At 57.7% G+C, this 22,769-nt stretch overlaps 2 protein-coding genes and 1 non-coding gene across 7 annotated transcripts; all 3 read left to right on the top strand.

Annotated features, from left to right (window-relative positions):
- Positions 1-162: 162 nt before the first annotated feature.
- Positions 163-10,730, top strand: LOC125150262 (translation initiation factor IF-2-like). Of its 3 annotated transcripts, XM_047829902.1 has the most exons (6): positions 163-194; positions 558-747; positions 2,811-2,959; positions 7,401-7,495; positions 9,840-10,102; positions 10,185-10,730. In XM_047829902.1, exons 2-6 carry the CDS (start codon positions 581-583, stop codon positions 10,327-10,329), a joined length of 819 nt encoding a protein of 272 aa, XP_047685858.1. In that variant the 5' UTR covers positions 163-194; positions 558-580; the 3' UTR covers positions 10,330-10,730. The 3 variants fall into 3 exon arrangements, with proteins under 3 accessions (XP_047685858.1, XP_047685860.1, XP_047685859.1); XM_047829904.1 differs by lacking the exon at positions 9,840-10,102; XM_047829903.1 differs by lacking the exons at positions 7,401-7,495; positions 9,840-10,102.
- LOC125151066 (small nucleolar RNA U3) lies at positions 2,250-2,472 on the top strand. The gene has a single exon (XR_007146617.1). It is a non-coding gene; the product is annotated as a small nucleolar RNA U3 (small nucleolar RNA).
- Positions 10,731-10,871: 141 nt separating the features above from the next.
- On the top strand, positions 10,872-21,413 carry CERCAM (cerebral endothelial cell adhesion molecule). Of its 3 annotated transcripts, none has more exons than XM_047829900.1 (13): positions 10,873-11,122; positions 12,531-12,641; positions 12,816-12,933; positions 13,956-14,090; positions 14,194-14,398; positions 16,108-16,227; positions 16,563-16,639; positions 16,744-16,850; positions 17,670-17,802; positions 19,415-19,542; positions 19,683-19,886; positions 20,281-20,536; positions 20,864-21,413. In XM_047829900.1, exons 1-12 carry the CDS (start codon positions 10,926-10,928, stop codon positions 20,534-20,536), a joined length of 1,791 nt encoding a protein of 596 aa, XP_047685856.1. In that variant the 5' UTR covers positions 10,873-10,925; the 3' UTR covers positions 20,864-21,413. The 3 variants fall into 3 exon arrangements, with proteins under 3 accessions (XP_047685857.1, XP_047685856.1, XP_047685855.1); XM_047829899.1 differs by having other exon boundaries at positions 20,697-21,413; XM_047829901.1 differs by lacking the exon at positions 12,531-12,641 and having other exon boundaries at positions 10,872-11,122; positions 20,697-21,413.
- The last annotated feature ends 1,356 nt before the right edge of the window (positions 21,414-22,769 follow it).

Below are 22,769 nucleotides of genomic sequence, written 5' to 3'. Positions count from 1 at the left end.
CCCCTCCCGCCCCACCTCTGCCTGAGGCCTCCTCCATTAGGAGCCCGTTCTTCTTCGACCAGTCCCTTCCAGAGTACTCTGTTCCTCTTCTCCTTTGGGGTGGGCCCCCTCTTCCCCAACCCCCCTACTTCTGCAGTGCCCTCCTTCAAAAACTAGGAAGCCCTCGAAGCTGCCGTTTCCCTGAAGTGAAGATGGTATTTGGGGGGTGCAAAGGAAGGAGGGTGGGGGTGGTGATCTCTCTCCCTAGTGCCTTGGCTTGCTGGCCGCAGGCCGGGGGGTGGAGAAAGTCTGCTCTGAATGGAGTCAGTGTAGAGACAGGAAAAGCAAACACCTCAGCCTGGGCCCTGCTGGCCTCTTTGGGGTGAGGTAGGATGGGGCAGGGGCCCAGGTTCATCTCAGCCTCTCCCGATCAGCCCTCTCCTGCTCCTGAGAGCCCATGGCTTCCTGGACCCCTGGCCCACAGCATCCAGAAAGGAAGTGGGTTTAGGGTCTGTGGACAAGCCCCCCAAGACACACCTTCATCAGAATCTTTCCCTGTGCCACTGCCCAACCCCCAGCCAGTGCCCTTACTGCCCGGCAGATGCCAGGAAAATCTGTGCCTGGGAAGGGCAGTCTGGCACCTGAAGTCCTGCTTGACCAGCCCTTCTCAGCAGCAGGAACTGGGTGGGAAGTCACTTTGTGCCAGAGACGGCCCCAGCAGTGCCATCTGCCTCCCGGGCCGAGGGGACCCCAAGATGCTCTGCCCAGGTGAGTTCTCCTCTGGCCCCATGACCAGAAAGTGAGGGAGGGGGAGGCTAGGACCATCCCCCACCCCCCAAGAATCTGTGACATTTTCATCGCCCTCTGTAGTGCATCTCACCACCCTCTGTGGTGCGTGCGTCTCGGGCACTTGGGTGAGGGGAGCTGAAGGGAAGGATGGTTGAAGAGGCTGGAGGTGAAGTCTGAGGATGGAGAGACAGGAGGGGCTAGAGTCTGGGGAGCAGGACTCCTGGGCTCCAAGCCAATCTTTCGATTAGACTTGTGGAATCACAGAGGCTCCTGTGATGGTCTCCTTTGATCACTTTGATTCTAAAAGACTCTGGAATGAGCTCAGAGAGGGGCAGCAACTCATCCTGGGTGACACAGCCAAGTTGGCAGAGCTGGGACTCAAACCCACCAGGCTCCCTCAGCACCCCGAGGGCAGTACTGGTGGTACCCTGGGCACCACGCTTGGCCACCTCTCCTTCACTTTCCGAGTACGGCTTGGTCCCTCTGGATTTCAGGGGTGGAGAGGAGCAGACTCTGAACAGCACCTCCCAGGGCTTCCTTCCCTTTCCTGTCCTCTCCCAGGCCGGGCACCATGCCCAGGACTGGGCCACCCCTGTCACAATCTCCTCTGATTGCCCCTGGAATGCCATGGTTGGTCTTTGCCTTAGAGATCCCGAGAACAGGTCCCCTTTGCTCGCAGTGTCTAACCATAGTCCCTCATGCTGTAATCAAAATCCAACCACTTCCTGGAAAGCAAGGTCAACAGCTGACCGACTGCCACAGGGTCCTAGCAGTGCCCACCTTGAGGTGCCCTGGCTAAGGGACTTGGCTGCAAGGATCTTACTGAATAGAAACAGGCAGCCCTCACTGAGTCAGGCACTGTTCTAAGGACTTCTATGTACCTCACTGAATGGTCGCCACACTCCTACAAGGTGAGTTCACTTTTACAGGTTGGAAAACCGAGGCACAGAATGTTGAAGTAACTCGTCCATGGACACGCTACCAGGAAAAATCAGAGTGGGGATTGGAACCCATAACCTGGCTCCAGAGCCAGGGGCCCTTAAATGTTCTATCCTGCTTCTTATTCTTAGGAGGTCTCCACCAGAGGTCATTTGGTCCAATCCCCTGCATCTGGGTGTCTGCCCAGGCCAACCTCTATTCACAGACAAGAATCAATCTCGTTTTTAAAAGCACCTGCTCCAAGGGTGGAATCCCCCCTGGGGGTAATCAGACATTTATTTATTCATAGCCTTCTGGCCTGGGAGGAGAGGCCCTCCCACCCAGAACTCCCCAGGGTCCAGCTGCCTCATTGCCCCTCTCCTTCCCACTGCGGTGTAATCAGAAGTGAGCCAGTCCTGCCTGGTGTCTCAGCTCCACAGACTCAAAGCTGTGTGGCCCTGGACAAGTGGCTCAGCCTCTCTGAGCATCAGCTATCAGCTGTAAACAGGAGTTAATGATGCACCTGTTTTATGAGGTTGCTGAGTATTAAGCGATCAAAGGTGATGAAAAGACTGTTTCCAGGGGTCATTTCTATCCTCTAGTCATTGACAGTTTCAGTTTCTCCAGTTTCTGGAACCCCAGAAAACACAAGAGAAGCAGGAGGCAGCCTTCTCTCCTGGATGTGAAACCAGCTTTTGGTGTTGCTTCTGCACCTGCCACTTGCCATCGATAATTGTCCTTCTCTTCCTTTGGGAGAGCAGGAGAGAGAGGATGTCACTGAGTGGTCTCTGTCATTAAAAAAAAAAAATGAAATCCAGAAAGGGGTTAGTGATCACCATGCCTGGCACCTGCTGTGAAATGCCCAGAATAAAGTGGTGAATACTTCTCACTATCACCACCATCATCATGGAAACCCATCTGTTCGTAAGATAAGAGCCTCATGCTTTGGGCCTTATAGTTTAGCCTCCTCATTACAGATGGGGAAACTGAGGCCCAGAATGGGGAAGGACTTGCTCAGGGTCACCTGGCAAATTGGTGGCAGAGCAGGAAGGAGCTCCCAGCCCCCCCCCCCCCATCCACAGTGGAATCCCCATTCCTTCTCCTTCGCTCCCTCCCCAGCTCAGGCCCTCCTCCGGGGAGCCCCCTGGGTCCAGCACCCTGGCACCCGGTCTGGTCCAGGCAATGCCCAGGAGAGAAGTAGCAGTGCCTGGAGGAATAGGCGCAGAAGCCGTCGCGTTCTCAGCCCTGGCTCTTTGTCTGCTGCTTTGTGATGGTAAGTGCTCCCCCTAAATCAGTTCTGTGACACTGTTATTGTTGCCCAGGGCGCAAGAGTCTAAACTTTTCCCCTGAGGTCAAGAATGTGGCCGGTCCCCAAGCCGCCAGGAGCAGGGGCCTGGGTGGCTGGGGGTGGGGCTGGGGCCTCACCCCGAGCTGGGGCGAGATGTGGAGGGGAGGGGGTCAGCGGGAACAAAACGCTTTGAAATGCCTCCTCTCCATCACTGCCAACATTGTCCGCTGCCCGCGGGGGGCCTGGCACCGCCTCGCCGGGGCTCCGGCCCCCAGCCCTGGCCAGGCCCGGCCCGGCATCTGAAAATGGACAGAAGGTTATTGTCCCTCTTCGCGGTCCTTTGTCTGCCCCAGTTCCAGATGTCTAGGCTGGGACCAGGGAGCTGACCCATGGTGGGCAGGGGGGGAGAGGACAAAGGGGGAGAGCACGGGTCACTGCATCCTGAGGGGTCGTTCCCAGACCCTGAGATCCCACCCAGCCATGGCCCAGTCACCTTCTGGGCTGTCTCAGCCCTGGGATTGTCCCTGTTCCCTTGTCCCTTCTCCCCCTCCCACCAGACCAGGTTCGGGCCACAGGAAGGAAGGCCACAGGGGTGCAGGAGTTAAGTGCAGGAGGCCTTGGGATCCCCACAGCTTTACCCCAGTAATTGTGATCTTGGGCAAGTTGTATCTCCCTTGCAGCCTGCTGTCCCCATGGAGGGAGGTTCCACAGACCAGGGTCCAGAGCCTTATGTGCCAGCTCCATACTGGGTGTGGGGGTGCACAGTGCTAGGTGGGCCACTCAGATCCTTCCAGATTATGGTTAGCAGTCACAACAGTAAGGGGTGATACTTCCCACCCCTCTCTGGGTTGGGTGCTGGGCTCACCACCTCATCTGCATTATCACCATCCTTTCACAACAAAATCGAAGACACAGAATATTGTTCTCACGTCCATTTTCCAGTTTTGGACCGTGACACTGAGATGTAAAGTCACTTGCCCAAAGCCAGGATGCCAAGAACAGCAAAGCCGGGATTCTAGCCCAGGCTGACCCGCAGCCACCCAGAGGAATGATCTGCTAATAAATACTTGGAAGGTATTGAGCACAGAGCCTGGCATGGCTCCGGGAGCCGGTGGTAACTCCACCCGTCAGTGATCCCATTTCACAGATGGTGCTACCGATACCCAGATACCTTTCCTGGTGGGGTCGGGGGGAGTGCGGCGGGCAAGGAGCTCAGGGAGAAACTTAAATAGCAACAGCAACAGCGATTCCAGAACCGCCAGGACTGGCCAGATAGCGGCAGGCAGACCAGTTTCAAACGCCAATTCTGCTTGGGCTCGGGCAAGCAACTAACACTGGCCATTGCCTCAGTTTCCTCATCTGTAAAATGAAAACGTTCCCGACGTCACAGGGATGTGGTGAAAATTAGCACAATGCCTGGCACACAGCAGTTAATGATAGCTATTATTATTCTTATTACTATTGTTATTATTCTGAACAAATTTGTCCCTTTGAAACTTCCTCTCACCTGGGGTCACCTGAGGACAAGGCTCCGATGAGAGGAGGGGATGTCAGGTTAGCAGCTGTTGAGGGGGTGGGCATAGCAAGGCTTGGTCTTCTTGGGGGGGTCTCTGGAAGTCTTGCAACAGGCTACTCCCGCGGGGCGGGGGCTGGGGTGGTGGATGTAGGAAGGAGCTGGCTGGGCCCAGAGGAGTTAACAGCTCCCAGGCCCTGGCCCAGTGGGGCTGCCACGCTGCAGCCCCAGCCACAGCAACAATTTTCGCAGAGCTGCTTCCTGATGGGCAAAACAGCTGGCTACCCGGGGAAAACAGCTGGCCTAGCCCCAGCTTCCTGAGGACAGAGGCAGAGCCTCAGAGGAGGACAGCTCCACATCTGGGGTCCTGGGAGATGAGGGCATGGCCAAGAGGGAGAGGGTGGTCCTCTGGAGTGGGTGTGGGCGTTGGGTGGGACCCCTGGAGATGAGAGGGTGTGGGCGGATTCTTGGAGCAGAGGCCAAGGTATGCTAGGTCTAAGCAGAATGGGCAGAGTGACTCCAGCTGGGCAAGAGGTCTCAGTCTCCCCCCCAAAGAGGAAAGATGAGGGGCAGGGGAGCCGATGGGGGTCGAGCCCGCACTCAGCCCTGGGTCCCCTTGGAACCGGGCTCGGAACTGAGCTAGGAAGGAGCACAGGCGGGTCTCCTGGACTCCTGTCTACCGAGCTGCACCCAGGACCAGAAGCAGGGCATGGGCCCCTCCTCTGGCCAGGATGCTGGGCTCCTTTGGCCACAAAGCAGGACAGGGGCCCAGAGAGCCCCCAACCCAGGAGACGTGAAGCTGGCAGCTGGTAAGAGCTCCATCCAAGCAACCTCCCTGCCGTGGGCCCCTGTTCCTAGCTTGCTTGGCTGCCAGGCTGTGAGGACCCCCAACCTTGAAGCTCTGTCTGGGCCCTGGGGGTCCCCAGGCTGCCCCCACCCATTGGCAGGGAAGAAGCACCTGAGACCTCACATGAGGTTGGGCAGGGTAGGCGGAGGGTTAACACGGGTGTAACCAGAGTCCACTGGACCAGAGCCACCTGCCTGGGCTTCTGACCCCCAAGTCCACAGGCCAGACACCCCTAGTTTCTTTCTGACCAAGGGGGCTTCTCTAGCCCACCTTCCTAACCTGCAGGAAGAGGGGGTCGGCCCCTACCTTGGGTGTGCCAGCCTCAGCGCCCCTCTCCCTGATGAAGGCCATCCTGCAAAGCCTTTGCCAGCGGACAGGCCTTGGAGCAGAGGCTCCCAGCGGGGAAGAAGGCGCAGGGGAGGGGGACAATTCTTCCGGGGTCTCTAGCGCCCAAAGCCAGACTGAAGCCTAAGGCGCTGGCGCCACCACCTGGCTCTGCCCAGAACCACAATGGCTGAGGGATGGGTGTGAGGATTCTGGGAGTCCGGGTGGGGTCCGGGTAGCCCAGAGCCCAGTTAAATGTTGGCCCAGGGTGGTCTGGACCTATTCAGCAAGAAGGGCCCAAGCCATCTTTTGTTTTGTTTTGTTTTTTCCCAGGCATAGAGTCTACATGACCCCGAGAATGAGGCCATAGTCCCCATAGGACAGCAGCTTCAAAGTTTAGCCCGCATCAAAACCGCCTGGCAGCCTTGTGGCTTTAACGTCCGCTCCCACAGTTTCTGACTATGTGGGTGGGGGGAGGGGCCTAGGAATTTGCATTTGTAACAATGTCCAGGTGCGGCTGATGCTGGCTGGTCTGGGGACCATGCTCCGACAACCACTGCTTTAGCATTTCTGTGGATCTGGCCCGCTATTACCTCTGTAGAGTATGTCCTGTTATTATATCTGGGGGCAAAAAAAAATTAGTGGAAGTACAGGTGCATGATCAGCCCATCTCAGTCCGTGACCCACCATATTTCTACTGAGAGCCCACCTTAGGTCCGGCTGGCCCTGCTCTAGGGCTGGGGATAAAATGGTAAACGAGATGGACGGGTCCCCGCCTCAGAACTGACAGCCAGGAGGGTCTGGCATGTGATCTTCCCACCTGGGAGTCTAAAAGGCAGCTCGAAAGAAGGTCTAGACAGACCTCGAGTCACAGTCTACCAGCTTCATCTCAGGTCTTCCCCGTTCAGTAACTAGCCCACCAGCCAGTCCAGCTGCAAGCCCCGAGTCACCCAGATTCCTCACTCTGTCTCCCGCATGGAATCCCACAAGGCAGGGGCTCTGCCTCCATAGTGCGTCTGCTCTCTGCCCACCGTCATCTGTCTCTCTGAGTGTGATCTCCTCCTTCCCTCCTTGCCCCCCTGGCCCACCCTCTGCGTGGCAGCCAGAGCAATTTTTTAAGGGATTATCACATCACTTCTCTGCTTACCCTCTCCAATGTCTTCCTTTTTTTTTTTTTTTTTTTTAATTTTTAGTGTTTATTTTTAAGAGAGAGACAGAGTGTGAGTGGAGGAGGGGCAGAGAGAGAGAGGGAGACACAGAATCTGAAGCAGGGTCCAGGCTCCAAGGGGGTCAGCACAGAGCCCGATGCGGGACTCGAACTCAGGAACTGTGATATCATGACCTGAGCCAAACTTGGATACTCAACGTACTGAGCCCCCCAGGCACTCCCAAGTGTCCTCCTGTTGCACTTAAAACACATCCAAAATCCTGATGCAGCTTTAAGGCCCTGGGTGGTCCTCACCTCTTCCCATACTCCCTTGCTCCCTGGGCTCCAACCACTGGCCTCCTTGCTTGTTCCCCCCGCAGGATCTTGGCCCAACCTGTCCCCTCCAGGTGGGACACTCTTCTGCTAGAACTGCCCTGAGAAGGCTCCCCTTGTGCCCTGAAATAACCTCGATGTTGCCCCCCGCCCCCGGCTACTCTCTGTTCTTATGAACTGGTTTTATTTTGTTCATAGCACTACTATTCTTTGAAACTATTGGTTTATCAGTTTGTTTGTTTCCTGTCTGTGCCCTCACCAGAATGCGAGCACCCTAGAAGCAGAGATTGTCTTATGCACTATGTGCTCCATAAATACTTGCTGAATGAATGGGATTATAGAGGATGCCATGGCAGGGTAAGTCCCCCAGACACGACATGGGGAAGGTTTTCCAGAGGAAGTTAGTTGAAGGCTGAGACAGGAGGGCCTATAGAAGTTCAGGCGGAGAAAAAACAAACAAACAAAAGGATGTGGGACAGTCCTAAAGCATGGAGTGTTCAGGAAAACTGTACATAGTCCAAATCGGCTTGAGCAGATTAGAGGAGAGGGGAGGTCAGAGGAGTCAGAGAAGTGTCACATAGGCCATGCAGGGCCTCGCTGCTCTGTGAGGGGTTTGAGCCCTATACTGAGGGCAGTGCGCAGTCCCTGAAGGGTGTTAACCCAGGGCATTTAGAAAGAGTGGCTGAGGGCAGAATGGTTTCTAGGGAGAAAGTGTGGGGGGCAGGTCTCTGGGAGATGCTGTGGGCCAGGTGAGTGGTACTGGTATACCGGTCGAGCGGCAGAGCAGAAGGAAAGAGGTGGCCAAGTGCCAGGGATATTGAGGAGGTGGTTTTGCCAGGATGAGGTGATGGAGTAGGTTGAAAGAGGGATGCGGCATCAGTGACACCCAGCTCTCCAGCTTGAGGGACCAGGTGGCAGAGGTACCATTCTCTAAATTGGGGAGGCCACCAGAGGGGGAGATGTTGGGGGGAAAGGGTAGCGTTCTGTTTTGAGCAAATGGAATCTTGGGGCACTTGGCTGGCTCAGTCGGCAGAACATGTGACTCTTGATCTCAAGGTTGTAAGGCTGAGCCCTACCCCTGAGTGTAGAGTTTAACACACACACACACACACACACACACACACACACACACACACACAGAATGTGGGTCCAAATGGGTAGTGGAGACACTTGCGGTTTTCCAGAAAGACAGAGTGGCCCACGTGGTCAGCTGCTGAAGAGAACCCTCTTCTTGGTTGAGGAGGTAATATCCTTTGTGGGGAGTGGCCAGGAGGACTCTGGTCTTGGCAGGAGCAGTTTGGTGGAACGGAGATGAGGAAGGGACCCTTGGAGCAAACAGATCCTAGTTCAAGGGGTTTGGAGCGAGAGAGAGGGAGAGATAAGACTGTGGCTGGGGGCCCGCAAACAGCTTGGTGTTTTCCTGTTTTAAACTGGGGGAGATTCAAGTCCTTTGGAATGTCAAAGGAAGCACCCAGAAGAGAGGGAGGCTGATGATTCCAGGAAGGGCAAGGGCATTTAGAGCTTAGGGGCCTTTCCATCCTGAGGAGGGGGTACCTCTTCCCGTGGTACCAGGCAGTGAGAGCTGCGGTAGGCTTGGGGGAAGGGGATGGAGGTTTGCAGGCTGGAAATGAGAGCTCCCAGGTGAGGGCTTCTTTTTTCTCCAAAAAGTATCAGGGAGATCCTCCTGGAGCAGAGATTGCAGAAGCTGTGACATGCCACTGAGGAGAGGAGGCAGGAGCAGCACAGGGGAAACGGCCCGTTGGGCCTGGTCAGAGTCCAGTGGAGAGTGGAAATCCTGTCTGCAGTAGCCCCAACATGCCGAAAAGCAAGATGGTTATAGGGTTTTCCCGGGCAGGGTTGATGGGAGAACCCACAGGCAAGGGAGTCAGTGACAGGCTGGATCACTTGATGGACTGGGGAGTGAGGAAAGGGACAATGGGAGGGGTCAATGCATTCAGAGGAGAAGGAGGAGAATTGAGGAGGAGGAGTTGAGGCTGGAGAAGAATTTGGAAACCCCTGTGACCAGCAGGATGGACAGAGGCTCTGAGATGACTCCAGGATGGGAGAGGAGGGGCACACTGCTTCCTTTTAGAAACGGAATCCCCATTCTGGGGCCGGGAGTGCCTTCTGGCCAGAGGCTACCACGCAAGGGAAGGGACTCTCCCAGAGGACCTCAGACCTTTCATTGTAGGACCACTAGCCACCTAGAAGCTTTGGAGTGGGTGGGGCTGGAGACCAGGACTCCAGGGTTCAATGCCCCCACAGGTTGCCCCATCTTCAGGCAAGTCCATTCCTTGCTGGTTCCCCACCCTTCCCCCCTCAGCAGAGTTAGTGTGTATAGGCTTAGCCCTCTTCCCTGACCCTGGAAAGAGACTGAAGGGAGACCCAAAGGAGCCATAGGAAAGTAGGCCTTTACGGTGGGGAGGGGAGGTGAATGGAAGGGGAGCTTGGCTTCTTCTCCAGTGCTGTCTTTTTTTTTTTTTTTTTTTTCAACGTTTATTTATTTTTTTGGGACAGAGAGAGACAGAGCATGAACGGGGGAGGGGCAGAGAGAGAGGGAGACACAGAATCGGAAACAGGCTCCAGGCTCTGAGCCATCAGCCCAGAGCCCGACGCGGGGCTCGAACTCACGGACCGCGAGATCGTGACCTGGCTGAAGTCGGACGCTTAACCGACTGCGCCACCCAGGCGCCCCATCCAGTGCTGTCTTTCAGCCGCAGCAATTCTTCCGGGGCCAGGCTCCATGCCAAGAGAAGCTTGGAGTGCATTCATTCCTTGCAAACCCACCCAGAGGAGGACCAGAGGTGAACCAGAGAAAGTGATACTGAGCTGGAACCTGCCGCTGGTGCCTTCAGGCCCCTCCCTTTCCTGCCCTCTCCTAAGAGAAGCTGGAGCCCCCTTCCCATCTCAGCTGGGGCCTCAGGACCCCGACTCTGCCCCAGGGGAGGCTATACCGCCTGCTTCGTACGTGGCTGGGTCAAGGTGCAGGCTCTGGGGTTCCCCCTAGCTCTACACTTAGCCTGAGAGTGGCTTTGCTCTCTTAAAGGGCCGCAGCGCCGCCGGCGCTGGCGGCGGAGGCGAGGACAACGACGCGTGGAAGACGCAGCGCTCGGGACGCAGCTGGATGGCGCGCCCAGGGCCGGGGGACCCCCGCCCCGCCCCCCAAGCCGGGAGTCGCCGCGCAGGTCTGAGAAGTTCCGCATGGGCCCGCCAGAGGGCGCCCGGGGGAGGGGGCGCGGGCGGGGCGGGAACCGGGGAGCCCGGCTAGGGCCGCTGCCGGTCGGTCCCGCCCCGCGGGGCTGCGACTGGGGTCCGAGGGTCGGATGGGTGGCCAGGGATTCCGGACTCAGGGGTGCCGGACGCTCAGTGGAGCCGGATTCCGGGGGCTGAACCCTCCGGGCTTCGGAGTGGGGCGTTCTCAGGCACCGGGGCGGCTCGGAGGCCGTCCCCCGGGACCCTCCCCTCTGCCTCCCTTCCCCCCGCCGGCGCCCAGCCGGGAGGGCGCTGCCCCTGGGTCGCGAGTGGGGCGGGTCTCCGGGTCCTGGTCCTCCGCTGCCCCTGGCGGAGGAGAGGGCACTTGAGAATCGGCGGGTAGCGGGTGGGAGGGGGAGCCCACTCTTCGGGGGTACGCTCCTCCCACCCTCTCCGGCCGCCTCGGCCCCGCCCCGGCCCCGGGCCCCGCCCCGGCCCGGCCGCACCGCCCACTCCCCTCGGCCGGGCCAGAGCCCCGGGGGCCGCTGCCGCCGCCGCCGCCGCCGCCGCCGCCGCCGCCGCCCGAGCGCCCGCCATGCGCGCCGCCCCCGCCGCCCCGCTGCTCCAGCTGCTGCTCCTGCTGGGGGCGAGGCTCCAGGCTGCGGGAGTCGTGGAGCCACCACTGCCCGCCGTGGTCCTTACCATCCTGGCCCGCAATGCCGAGCACTCACTGCCCCACTACCTGGGCGCGCTGGAGCGGCTGGACTACCCCCGGGCCAGGCTGGCCCTCTGGTGAGAGAGACTGGGCATTGGCACCCTCTGGGCATGTACCCCCGGGTCCCACGGACAGCCTCCACCCCAGATGGGCTCGTCTGCTCGTCCAGACACCACCCAGACAGGCCCCTCCCCTGGCAGACAGGCCCTCCGCAGTCGCGAGCCCCTGGAAAGAACCCCTTATCCCCTTGGCTCTGCGGACTGACCTCTGAGGACTTAGGTTGACCCCGAAACACTCACCCCGGCCCCTACTCCTCCAATGGGGACCTCCTCTGGGTTTAAGTGGGGTCCTCTTGCCCTAGCTTCAGAGCCCAAACTTAAGCCCCGTGGGCCCTGTGATTGGCTTGACCCGGAGTGGAGCAGACAGGAACAGCTGGCCTTCCCTGGGTCCCCACGTGGCAGAGATCAGCAGGACTGGGGAATCCTGGGGAGCAGGTGAGGGTGCTATCAGTCTGGTTCCATGCTGCTCTGCAGAGGGGTCAGAACTGCTCCTTCTCTGGGCAGGTCCCAGCCTCTCTGTGGAGGGTGTGGGTCCTGCCATCCGAGGGCAGAGCCCCTTCCCTAGAATCTCTCCCCCAGCCGTCCCCACAGGGCGCTGGAATCAGAGGCCACAGTCTGTGGAAGCCAGAACAGGGAGGAGTCCCAAGCTGAGGTTGGGGATAAACCGAGAGAAATGACACACTACCCCCCACAACACACCAAAGTCGGGCTTGGGGTGGAGCATGGCCTGGGGAGGCGGCCCACAATGACCACAGTTTGGGAGTTAGTTAGTTCCCACCCCGCCAAGACGTGACACGTAGTTAGTGCTCACTTCTGGGGAACTGGCTTAAAGGGGCAGGCTCGCCTAAAACCTGGGGTCTTGGCCGAGCCCTCTGCGTCCCCCTCTGTCCTGGGAGTCCCTTCCACAGAGGAGAGGTTATGCTCTGTGGTAAGGGAGCTCCGTCCCATCAGCCCTTCTCAGGGGATGTTCAGAGTATGGCTTGGTCCTTATTACAACTTTCGGGCAGGGGAGGCAGCAGCTCTTCTGTCCAGTCCTGAGAAGGGGAAGGGACTGACCTGTCTCCTGGCGAGGACGGAGGGTATCGGGGGCACGTGGCAGGTGTGTTCCTCAGAGTTGAGGTACTTTTTCTTTCAAATGCATTCGTATGCTGCCGTCTCAGCCCATGAGCCACGCAGGACAGCTTGCAGTTACAGAGGCAGAAAGTGAAGCCCAGAGACCGATGGGACTTGCCTGAGGTCCCGCAGTGGGTCACAGACCTGTGACTGGGACCCGGCTGCTTGCCTCACTCTGTAGCACACCTCCTTCCGCTGCAGCACCCAAGGGTCTAGCCTCACAGGTGCTGGTGCTCCAGGGGTCACGGCTGCCTCGGGGTTTGGCTCCTCTGTGGCTCCGCGCCCTCACCCTTCTTCCCCCCCGTGTCCCCAGGTGTGCCACGGACCACAACACGGACAACACCACACAGATGCTGCAGGAGTGGCTAGCCGCTGTGGGTGATGACTATGCAGCTGTGGTCTGGAGGCCTGAGGGGGCGCCCAGGTGGTGATCTCAGGGGCAAGGTTCTTGGGGAGATGGGCGATAGCTATAACCTAGAGAGGAAAGGGGACAGCCCCAAGCCACAGCCTTCAGGCCAGGGCTCTGTCCGCTGCTCTGCAGAGACGAGGACCACATGTACCTGCCCCAGGGGAACATCTCGTCTCTTTACCCTCTCAGGTCCTACCCAGATGAAGAGGGTCCCAAGCACTGGACCAAAGAAAGGCACCAGTTTCTGATGGAGTTGAAACAGGAAGCCCTGACCTTTGCCAGGGACTGGGGGGCTGACTACATCCTGGTAAGAAAGCCTGGCTACGATGGGAGTTTCCCTCAGGCGGCGGTATCAGTCCCTGATAGACATCTTGCTGTGACTTGACAAACCTGTAGGCTGGACCCTCCAGCTAGCAACCTGGGTCAGAACCCAGACCAGATATTGAGCTTGGATCCCCATGTTTGAGTTCACATTAGCTACTAAGCCTGGATCCCTGAGACAGATTGCAGGGTATATACTGAGCCTAGATTCCTAGAGCCCAGAGTGTAAACTGAGCCTGGTTCCCTGGACTAGAACTCAGAGTAGGTCTTTGACGCTACTCCCTAAGTCAGATCTAAAATAAAGTTCTCACGGGGCACCTGGGTGGCTCAGTGAGTTAAGCGTCTCACTTTGGCTCAGGTCATGATCTCACAGTTTGGGAGTTCGAACCTTGCATCAGGTTCTGAGCTGATGAGCCCCTCTCGACAGCTGAGAGCCTGAAGCCAGCTTCAGATTCTGTTTCCGTCTCTCTCTGTCCCTCCCCTGCTCATGCTCTTTCTCTCTCAAAAATATTTTTTTTTCTAAGTTTATTTATTTTTGAGAGAGATAGAGACAGTGTGAGTGGGGGAAGGGCAGATAGAGAGGGAGAGAGGGAATCCCAAGCAGGCTCCATGCTGCCAGCGCAGAGCCCGATGCGGGGCTTGAACCCAGAAAATCATGAGATCACGACCTGAGCTGAAACCAAGAGCCAGACGTGCAACCGACTGAGCCACCCAGGCACCCCCCCTCTCTCAAAAATATAAATAAACATTAAAAAATGTTTAAGTAAAGTTCTTAGATCAGCAACTCAGGTTTAACCCCTGGACCCAATCCATGAACCAGTGCTCCAGACTAGATCCTTGGTCCAGAAACAAACTTACCTTGTTTATAGGTTCGAACTTTCTAACGGAAACCCTTCGGATCCCAGGAGATATGTGGGGTCTCTGGCAATCCAGAGGGATCCCACTCAGTGAATCCTTGGGGGTGTAGCCCAGACAAGGCTGGGACCTGTGACAGCCACCTCCCAAAAGTTTGCAGATACAGACAACATTCTGACCAACAACCAGACACTGAGGCTTCTGATAGAGCAGCGGCTGCCCGTGGTGGCCCCCATGCTGGACTCCCAGACCTACTACTCCAATTTCTGGTGTGGGATCACCCCCCAGGTAAGGCTGGGATGGAGGCCTCAGGTCTGTGGGCCATGGCGGGGGAGCAGTGCTCTGGGGAGGACGGGCCGCTGTCATAGCTCAGAGCAACCCTTTTCCCCAGGGCTATTACCGCCGCACAGCCGACTACTTCCCCACCAAGAACCGCCAACGCCGGGGCTGCTTCCGTGTCCCCATGGTCCATTCCACCTTCCTGGTATCCTTGCGGGCTGAGGGAGCAGCCCAACTCGCCTTCTACCCCCCTCACCCCAACTACACCTGGCCTTTCGACGATATCATCGTCTTTGCCTACTCCTGCCAGGCTGCTGGTGAGGACCAGCTCTCTGTGAGCATTCCTGGAGGCCTCTGGGCCTTTGCACATGCTGTTCCCTCTGCTTTGCACACCCTTCTCCAGTCTCCAATTCATCCTGTTAAACTCTTGTTGGTCCAGGTCGTAGCCTTTCTTGAGCCCGCTGTGCCAGTAGGCTAGATGTCCTTCTTCTGGATTCCTGGTACTTTCATGTATTGGTTCATTAGGCAAATGTTTATGGAGCACCTACCATGTGCCAGGCACTGGGGAGACAGTGGTGAGTAAACTCAGGCAGCCTCTGCCCTCCTGGAACCTCCAGTCCAGTCAGTCCAAGGAGCTCACAAATCAATGTGCAATCACAGCCATGACAGGAAGGAATGTTTCTTGATTCTAGGTGCTCAGGGAGCTTAGACCAGAATAGATCTGGTCAGGGAAGGCTTCCTGGAGGGTATGAACTTTGAGGCTGAGATCTAAAATACGGGAAAGCATCAATAAGAGCAAGAAAGAGCATTTCAGGCAATGGGACTGGCAAGTGCAAAGGCCCTGTGGTAGCAGGGAACGTAAGAAGGCAGGTGACAGGACCCCAATAAGTGAGGGAGACATGGTACAGGCTGAGGCAGGGGCCAGCCTATGTGGACCTGACCAGCAAGCATCTGGTCTTTAGCCTGAGAACATTGGGCAGCCAGGAACACTCTGATGTTGGCATTATTTTTAAAATGGAAATTACTGGAGAGTGTTTGGGCTGAATTGGGCTAAATCCAGTCCTGAGAAAGAGTCAGAGATGGGAGTGAGACAGAGACACCAGCGTTGAAAAGAGAATCTTAAGAAGAGACTAATTCGGGGAGAATGAGAAGCGACCATCTAATCCAGAAGTGCCGTACGTGAGCAAGCGGGCTGCCAACAGTGGCCAGAGGGGAAAGTGTGGTAACTGGCTTTTTCATGCAAGGGGTATTGGTGGAGTCCGTTGCAGACAGGCAAGACAGGAAATCTTACCAAGTGCAAAAAGTGAGCGAAGGGAAAACAGAGTCATGGAAAATCCGCGAGAAGAAGCGGAAGTGTTCCCTCGCTTTTCCAAGGCTACCGCTGTTTCAAGGGGCAGCCACTGGAAGGAATTTTGTAATGGGGTTTTGTCTGTATCATTCAGGCTTCCGGCGCCCAGCTACTGAGTCCCTGCTCTGGACCAGGCTCTGTGCTCCCTGCTGGGCATGGGGTTGACTTTTAAGTAAATACTGTGCGCCTGTCGCTGAAGAGTTCGCAGTCCATACGAGATAAAAGGGAAATAAGTAATTACAATAAAGGTGACAAATATTAAAGAAATAGAAAAGGTGGAGGGCAGCGCGGGCGGGGCAGGAGGTGTGGGGTTGCTTAGAGGGGTCTGGGCACAAGGCGATGGTGCTGGATCCAGGCGGGGCAGCAGGGACGAGGCATAGGTGGGGGAGCTTTAGCGGGTGGGGCTGGCCTGGCCCGACGGCTGTGGTCAGGTGGGAGTTTGTCTGCTCCTCCCTCCCCAGGATGCTCACCACCATCCCCCAGCACCCAGCACCCACTCTAGACACATCTGTTGAATGAGTAAACCATCTCAGCAGAAGGGTCCCTTGGATACTGTCTGAGTAAAGCCCTTTCTCCCTGCAGCCCCACGGTTGGGACACTGAGTCCCCAAGAAGGCACGTGCTTTGGGTTCTGAGAGCCCTGCCCCGCCTGCAGCACCCACCCAGCCTCTCTCCGCAGGAGTCGCGGTCCACGTGTGCAACAAGCACCGTTATGGGTACATGAACGTGCCTGTGAAATCCCACCAGGGGCTGGAGGACGAGAAGGTTAACTTCATCCACCTGATCCTGGAGGCGCTAGGTGAGGGCTGGGAGATGGGGTGCTAGCCGGCTGCCACTGTTCCCTGCCACCCCCTGTGCCCCTTCTCCCAGGCCCTGGACCTGACTGGGCAGTGGGCTTGGGGTCTCAGCCTTACCTCTAATTCATTCCTCGTCTCTGGGCAAGTCCTTTTCCCCGCTGGGCCTCATTGTCCCCATCTCTACAATGAAGGCAGGTGAATTCTATGATCTCTGAGGGCTCTTCCTGCTGGGTGTTCTGCCGAGGGGGCAAAAATGAAGTGGGGGGCTAGGACTCCAGGGTCACTGCTGACAAGAGCCAGTAGGGATTCATGATTAGGGGGTACTTTTCTTCTGCAGTGGACGGGCCCCCCATGTGGGCCTCAGCGCACGTGTCCCGGCCCCCAAAGAAACCCAGCAAAATGGGGTTTGATGAGGTAAGTCCCCTCAGCCCACAGGAGCGGGGTGAAGAGGTGGGTGGGCTCTCCCCTCCCTCTGCACCCACCCCCGACTCTGCACCCACCTCCCCTTCCTCCTCCAGGTCTTTGTCATCAGCCTGGCCCGCCGGCCCGACCGCCGGGAACGCATGCTAAGCTCGCTCTGGGAGATGGAGATATCTGGACGCGTGGTGGATGCTGTGGATGGCCGGTGAGTCTCCCTGGGGGTGGGGCCCTGGGCAGCTGAGGGAGCAGTGTGGTCCCTTGGAGCCCCCTAGGAATGGGGAGAGCAGACAAATGAATTGAGCGTTAGCTGTTCCACGAGGTACTCAAACAGGGCCTGAGTCATTGTGTCACAGAGAACCCCAGGGCAGACCCCGATAGGACAGGATGGCCTCCTTCAGCCTACTGGAGGGAGGAGAGTACGGTGGTTAAGGCCCAGAATCTGGAGCCCCAAGGCTTGCGCTCCAGCTCTGTCACTTACCAGCTGGGTGACCTCTGGCAAGTTACCGCCACCTCTCAGCCCTGCTGTGTGAATGGCAGACAATTGTGTCTCCCTTTTAGGACTTGTAAGGGCTCAGTGAGGATTTTGCACAGGGCCTGACACGTAGTAAGTATTCCAAAAGTTAGGCGTCTTTATTATTATCAGGCTTATTCTTTTCCATCTTGGACTTAGGTCCCTGATGGGTGGGGGTGGGAGCGGGCCAGTCACGTGGCCCTGGGAAACCAGAGGTCCCACGGCTGCACTTGCCCACTGCTGTTTGCCACTTACACCCCCACCCCCATCCCCCGCCCTTCAGATGGCAGGATGTCCATCTTTTCCCTGGGCGTCTGCCCAAGGAGTAGATACCGTGTTCCCCACATTCATTCTGGGGAACATCTTCTGACAGCGTCAGGCCACATGAAGCAGTAACAAGGATGACATCTCCTTCAAACTAAACTCCAGGGTGCCCCCAACAGGCACAGGCGAGGCGCCCCTGGATGGGTCCCTGGCGGGCACCCCGTACCCCATTAGTCCCGTCTCCCTCAGGACCCTCAACAGCAGTATCATGAGGAGCCTCGGCGTGGACCTGCTCCCTGGCTACCAGGACCCCTACTCAGGCCGCACACTGACCAAGGGCGAGGTGGGCTGCTTCCTCAGCCACTACTCCATCTGGGAGGAGGTGAGGAACCCCCTTTTGGCCCACACCCCCCACAGGCAGAGCGGGGCCACCCTACTCACTGCTCTGTGCTCAGCACCCAAGGGAATCCGTGGGTGAATTCATATATTTTTAAACACCTGGCCGGCAGCTTTTTTGTTTTTAATTTTTTTTAATGTTTATTTATTTTTGAGAGAGAGAGACAGAGTGTGAGTGGGCAAGGGGCAGAGAGAGAGAGACACACACACAGAATCCAAAATAGGCTCCAGGCTCTGAGCTGTCAGCACAGAGCCCGACGCGGGGCTTGAGCTCACGAACCGTAAGATCATGACCTGAGCTGAAGTCTGACGCTTAACCGATTGAGCCACCCAGGCGCCCCAAGACCTGGCCTGCAGCTTTAAACTGTGTTCATCCCTGTACCTTATTCATTCTGTCATCTCTGTTGAGCACCTCCTGTGTGCTAGGAGATATTCTGCTCTGAGAATACGGAGACAAACGAAAAAAAAAAAAAAAAAAAAAAAGGCCTTTCTGGTTCTCTTGGGGCTCAGGGACCAGAGGAGGGCACAGAAACCGAGGAAGAACCAAGCTTGCCATGGAGGGTAGATGTATACAGGCTTGTCCTAGAGTGTGGACCAGCCTAGATTCCTGGACTGATGTGGGGTCAGGGTGGCATTGAAGGGCAGTGAGAAGAGCCTTCTGGGCAGAGGAAAACAGTGGAGCAAAGGCCCTGAGGCAGGAAGGAACTGTATGTTCAGAAGTGGGAAGAAGAAAGGCCTGGGACTTGGCCAGGAGGACTCAGCTTAGGGCTGCCGGTATGGGCACCAGTGAGAGGTCACTGCCTGGCCACTGAGGAGGGACGAGGGGACTGGCCCTGCAAGGGGACGGTGCCCCCTCCAGGAGGCAGCACCCAGGCCCACTTCTTGTTTTTATTTTCTACTGCAGCCAAAATATGTGCATGTGAGCTCATATTTCTGTTTGTCTCCCTCTGTCTCTAAGCAGATTGAGATTGTCTCTGAACGTGATTTCTATTTCACCGTTGACTGTGCTGATTTCATGTTCTTTTCACATTTCCAGAAGTTACAAAAAGTACATTTTCTTAGGGATCGTGGGGGCTAGGGTCTTTCTTTAGAAAAGTCCAGAAGGGCTGGTGAGGAACTGGGCCTGGAGTCCAGTAGATGAAGGTTCAGATCCCAGTTCTGCTACGGGCTGTGTCCTTGGACAAGTGGTCGTACCTCCCTGTGTCTCCGTCTCCTTACTACAGTACAGGGACGTCGTGTGTCCTGCCTCTCGAGGGTCCCTGGGATAAGCAGTAATTCTGTGGCCCCTGGGGTATGGCAGCGCTCTGTGAATACAGCAAAGGTTATGATGGCTGTCATGATTCTACTTGAAGATTCTACCTCAGGGGAGGGGGCCTGGGGGGCCTTGAATGCCAGAGCGAGATGTTGGAATTTCAGTCCCCAGGCGGTGGGAGCCCCAGCAGGCTTTGGAGCAGCTGAGTGACTGACATGGCCAGGGCTGAACCTTTGACATATAACTCAGGCCAGGGAGAGTCAGTCATTGTCAGGCAGGTGGAAGGGGACAGCCTGAATCTAAAGAGCCATCCCCCTGTGTTGTGTCCCCTTCCCCCACACCACAGGTCGCTGCCAGGGGCCTGGCCCAGGTCCTAGTGTTTGAGGACGATGTGCGCTTTGAGAGCAACTTCAGGGGGCGACTGGAGCGGCTTATGGAGGAGGTGGAGGCAGAGAAGCTCCTGTGGGACCTGATGTAGGCAGCCTGTGCCTCCAGGGGCAGGGGAGAGGGACGGCCTCCCCACCGAACCTGGCCTGTGGGATGCAACTGGGGAAGGGGTCCTCTGACACCCTAGGACCTACAGTGACTCCCGGGCCCCTCGGTGTCGCCCATAGCTACCTGGGCCGGAAGCAGGTGAACCCTGAGGAAGAGGCAGCCGTGGGGGGGCTGCCACACCTGGTGGTGGCCGGGTACTCCTACTGGACGCTGGCGTATGTCTTGAGCCTGGCGGGTGCTCGCAAGCTGCTGGCCTCCCAGCCCCTGCGCCGAATGCTGCCTGTGGACGAGTTCCTACCCATCATGTTTGACCAGCACCCCAAGTGAGTCTCCGGTGGGGGCACGGCAGGGTCACCTGACCCCGGGGAGCCTACCTCCACAAGCATGAAGTCCCCTCGCTGGGCGGCTGGGGAGACTGAGGCTGGTGAGGCTGAGTCACTAATGCGAGGTCACCAAGGAGTATCCCAGCCTAGCTTTGGAGTCAGACCAACCGAGGTGTAAACTCTGTGCTGCCGTGTGGTTTTTAGTCAAGCCACTTCTCTGTTCTGAGCCTCAGTTTCCCCGTCTGGAAAATGGAGACGACAGAAACTCCGCTTCTGGAGTTTGTCGTGAGGTCTTGAGGGGGAGGGCAGTGAGGGGCTTCGGGCAGGTGAGGTGCCCGGGCTCCAGGCAGGGGCCCCACCTCAGCCTTCCTGAGCCTTCCCCCCCGCCTCACAGTGAGCAGTACAAGGCGCACTTCTGGCCACGGGACCTGCGTGCCTTCTCTGCGCGGCCCCTGCTCGCCGCTCCCACCCACTACGCAGGGGACGCCGAGTGGCTCAGCGACACGGAGACATCCTCACCCTGGGACGATGACAGCGGCCGCATCATCAGCTGGAGTGGCTCTCACAAGACGCTGCGTGGCCCCCCCCTGGACCTGGCTGGCAGCAGCGGGCACAGTCTCCACCCCCACCACCCTCGGGACGAGCTCTAGGTGAGGGCGGGGCTGGGAAGAGCCCCTGCCCCCCCTCCTCCGTGTGCCTCGGTTTTCTCTCCCCCGCAGGCTGACTGCGTCGTCGGGGTCTCTGTGTTCCCCTTCTCAGCCTGCCTTCTCCCCTCCCTCCCTCTCTCCCTGCCTCCCTCCCTCCCTCCAGCTCTGTCTCTGTGTGTGGCTCCCTGCATTTCTGTGTCCACCTCAAGCTTTCTCTCCCTGCCTGTCTCTGTCTCTCGGACCTTCTCTGTGTCTTCTCCTGTCTCTGCCTCTGCATATCCCACTCCCGTTCTTTCTCTTTCTCTCTTCTCGCCCCTTCTGTCTCACCAGGTCCAGGCAGTGACTCCAGAAGAGCTCTCAGGAGCAGGCCGCAGCTGGCCAGGGAGCGGACCTGGAGATCGCTGGCAGGAGCCGCCACCAGAAGCCACAGACCCCATAGAGACCCGACTGTCACCTTAGGCATGGCCACTCTGCCCTCTGGCCCCACCTTACGTGGGGAGAAACCACTCAGAGATGGGTCCCCTTCCCCGAAGTTCACGTAGCAAAAGGGCAGGGCTCCCAGGCCCTCTCACCCTCCTGACTCAGGATCCGGGGTGGGGGGGGAGGTGGGGGGCTCCCCAGCCTTCAGTTCCAAGCTGGGCCGACACCAGGAGCCCTGCCTTCCCCGCAGACCCAACTGCTGGGGCCCCTCTGCCATCTTCTACCTCCACCTCAGTCCCCTCCCCACTCGACGCCTGGGTCTCACCTGCCTGGGCCCACCCTCTCCCCTGGCCAGTGGGAAGTACAGGGGGGGTGAGAGGAGGGCCCTTGCAGACTTGGTGCCCAGCACATGGTAGGCCCTCAATAAAAGCCAGCTGGTATGTGCACTTTATATGTCTAACTCCTGGATGAGCCTCTTTGTGTGTCACGAGGTCTGGGAGGGAAGGGTTCCCACCAAGGGTGCCCATGTGGAGGTGTCATGGCTGAGCAGTTGGAGAAGCAGAGAGAGGAGGGCAGCCTGGAGGAGGAGTCAGGCTGACTGGGCATGACCATCTCCTTGCCTGGTGATCTGGTGTGGATGCCATCCCTCCCTGGGTCTTAGTCTGGTGGTGAAATGGACATGGAAGGGAATTGTCATGGCCGGGTGGGTATGGAATGGCCCGGCCCGGCCCACAGTGAATGCTCACCCTTTGGGGCTGTCGTGGGCATCACTGGCCTCACCCTGCTGGTCGGGGGGCGGGGGGGGGGCGGTGCACCCAGACCCGGGGCTGCTGAGCCTCCTTCCCTTTGAATCTTCACCTGTGCAATTGCCACCCTTCCCCTGGGAGAGGTGGGAGCGATCCAAGACTCCCCTCTGGCCCTAACCAGCGTGGCCGCCAGAGGGCGAAAGAAAGCAGAATGTGGACCTTGTGGGCCAGGGGCGCCCTCTGCTGGGACGGAGCCAGCAATGGGGAAGGGAGCCTGGGGCACTTGGAATCGCCTCCCTGTGCTGCCGGGCTACGCACAGCAGCTCCGCGTCTTCTGCTCTTCTGCTTAGAACTGCTGGCCTTCCTCCCTCTCCACCTGCCCTTCACAGGTTCAGCAGCCGTCTCCAGTGCCTGCACTCAGGCAGCTGGAGGGCATAGGGCGGTGGCTCCTTGCCTTGGCCGTGGCTGCCTTGGCCTCCACCAGCACAAGACTGGCACTGGCATGCCTAGGTTTCCTTTGTCAGGGGAGCCCCTCTCCCCTGGCAGCTCCTTGACTTGGTTGTGGAAGCACCAGGGCCCTGGCAGAGTTGGACAGGCACCCCCTGAGGCTGGGCTATCTTAGGTTCTACCCTGGCTGGGATATCTAGCCGGCTGGCCTGGCTTTGGTCCCAGGACCTGGAATGTCTGTGAGAAGGACTTTGGGTGAAAGCTATAGGATTGGTGCTTTGTTCCAAGAGTGAAAGCCATTGATTTCAGATGACTATGACCTTGGCAAGTCACTTTTCCCCTCCAGGCTTGAGGTGTCCCCTTCGCTCATTAAAATAATCATTTATAGAGCCCCTCTTATGGGCCAGATTTAGGCATTAGGGGTACAGCAGTGAATAAAAGTAGCCAAAAAATCCCTGACCTGGTGCAGCTGACATTCTAGGAGGGAGATAGACAGAGGGTTTGAGGCCAAAAGACGACATGGTCTGGGGTGCCTGGGTGGCTTAGTCAGTTGAGCGTCCAACTCTTGATTTCAGCTCAGATCATGATCTTGAAGTTTGTGGGTTCGAGCCCTGCATCAGGCT

The sequence above is a fragment of the Prionailurus viverrinus genome, chromosome D4 (genome assembly GCF_022837055.1).
Source record: "Prionailurus viverrinus isolate Anna chromosome D4, UM_Priviv_1.0, whole genome shotgun sequence".
NCBI classification, from domain to species: Eukaryota; Metazoa; Chordata; class Mammalia; order Carnivora; family Felidae; genus Prionailurus; species Prionailurus viverrinus.
The sequence above is the reverse complement of the archived record's forward strand: the minus strand, read 5'-3'. Positions and strand labels throughout refer to the sequence as shown.

Bases quoted from the DNA above. Each gene is read 5' to 3' on its own strand.
- LOC125150262 (XM_047829902.1), top strand. From the start codon at position 581: ATGCCAGGAAAATCTGTGCCTGGGAAGGGCAGTCTGGCACCTGAAGTC. The intron at 2,960-7,400 runs GTAAGTGCTCCC...TGCCCTCACCAG, and splicing joins TTGTCTGCTGCTTTGTGATG to AATGCGAGCACCCTAGAAGC. The intron at 7,496-9,839 runs GTAAGTCCCCCA...CGCCCCATCCAG, and splicing joins ATAGAGGATGCCATGGCAGG to TGCTGTCTTTCAGCCGCAGC.
- CERCAM (XM_047829900.1), top strand. From the start codon at position 10,926: ATGCGCGCCGCCCCCGCCGCCCCGCTGCTCCAGCTGCTGCTCCTGCTG. The intron at 14,399-16,107 runs GTGAGGACCAGC...CTCTCTCCGCAG, and splicing joins CTACTCCTGCCAGGCTGCTG to GAGTCGCGGTCCACGTGTGC. The intron at 19,543-19,682 runs GTAGGCAGCCTG...TGTCGCCCATAG, and splicing joins AAGCTCCTGTGGGACCTGAT to CTACCTGGGCCGGAAGCAGG.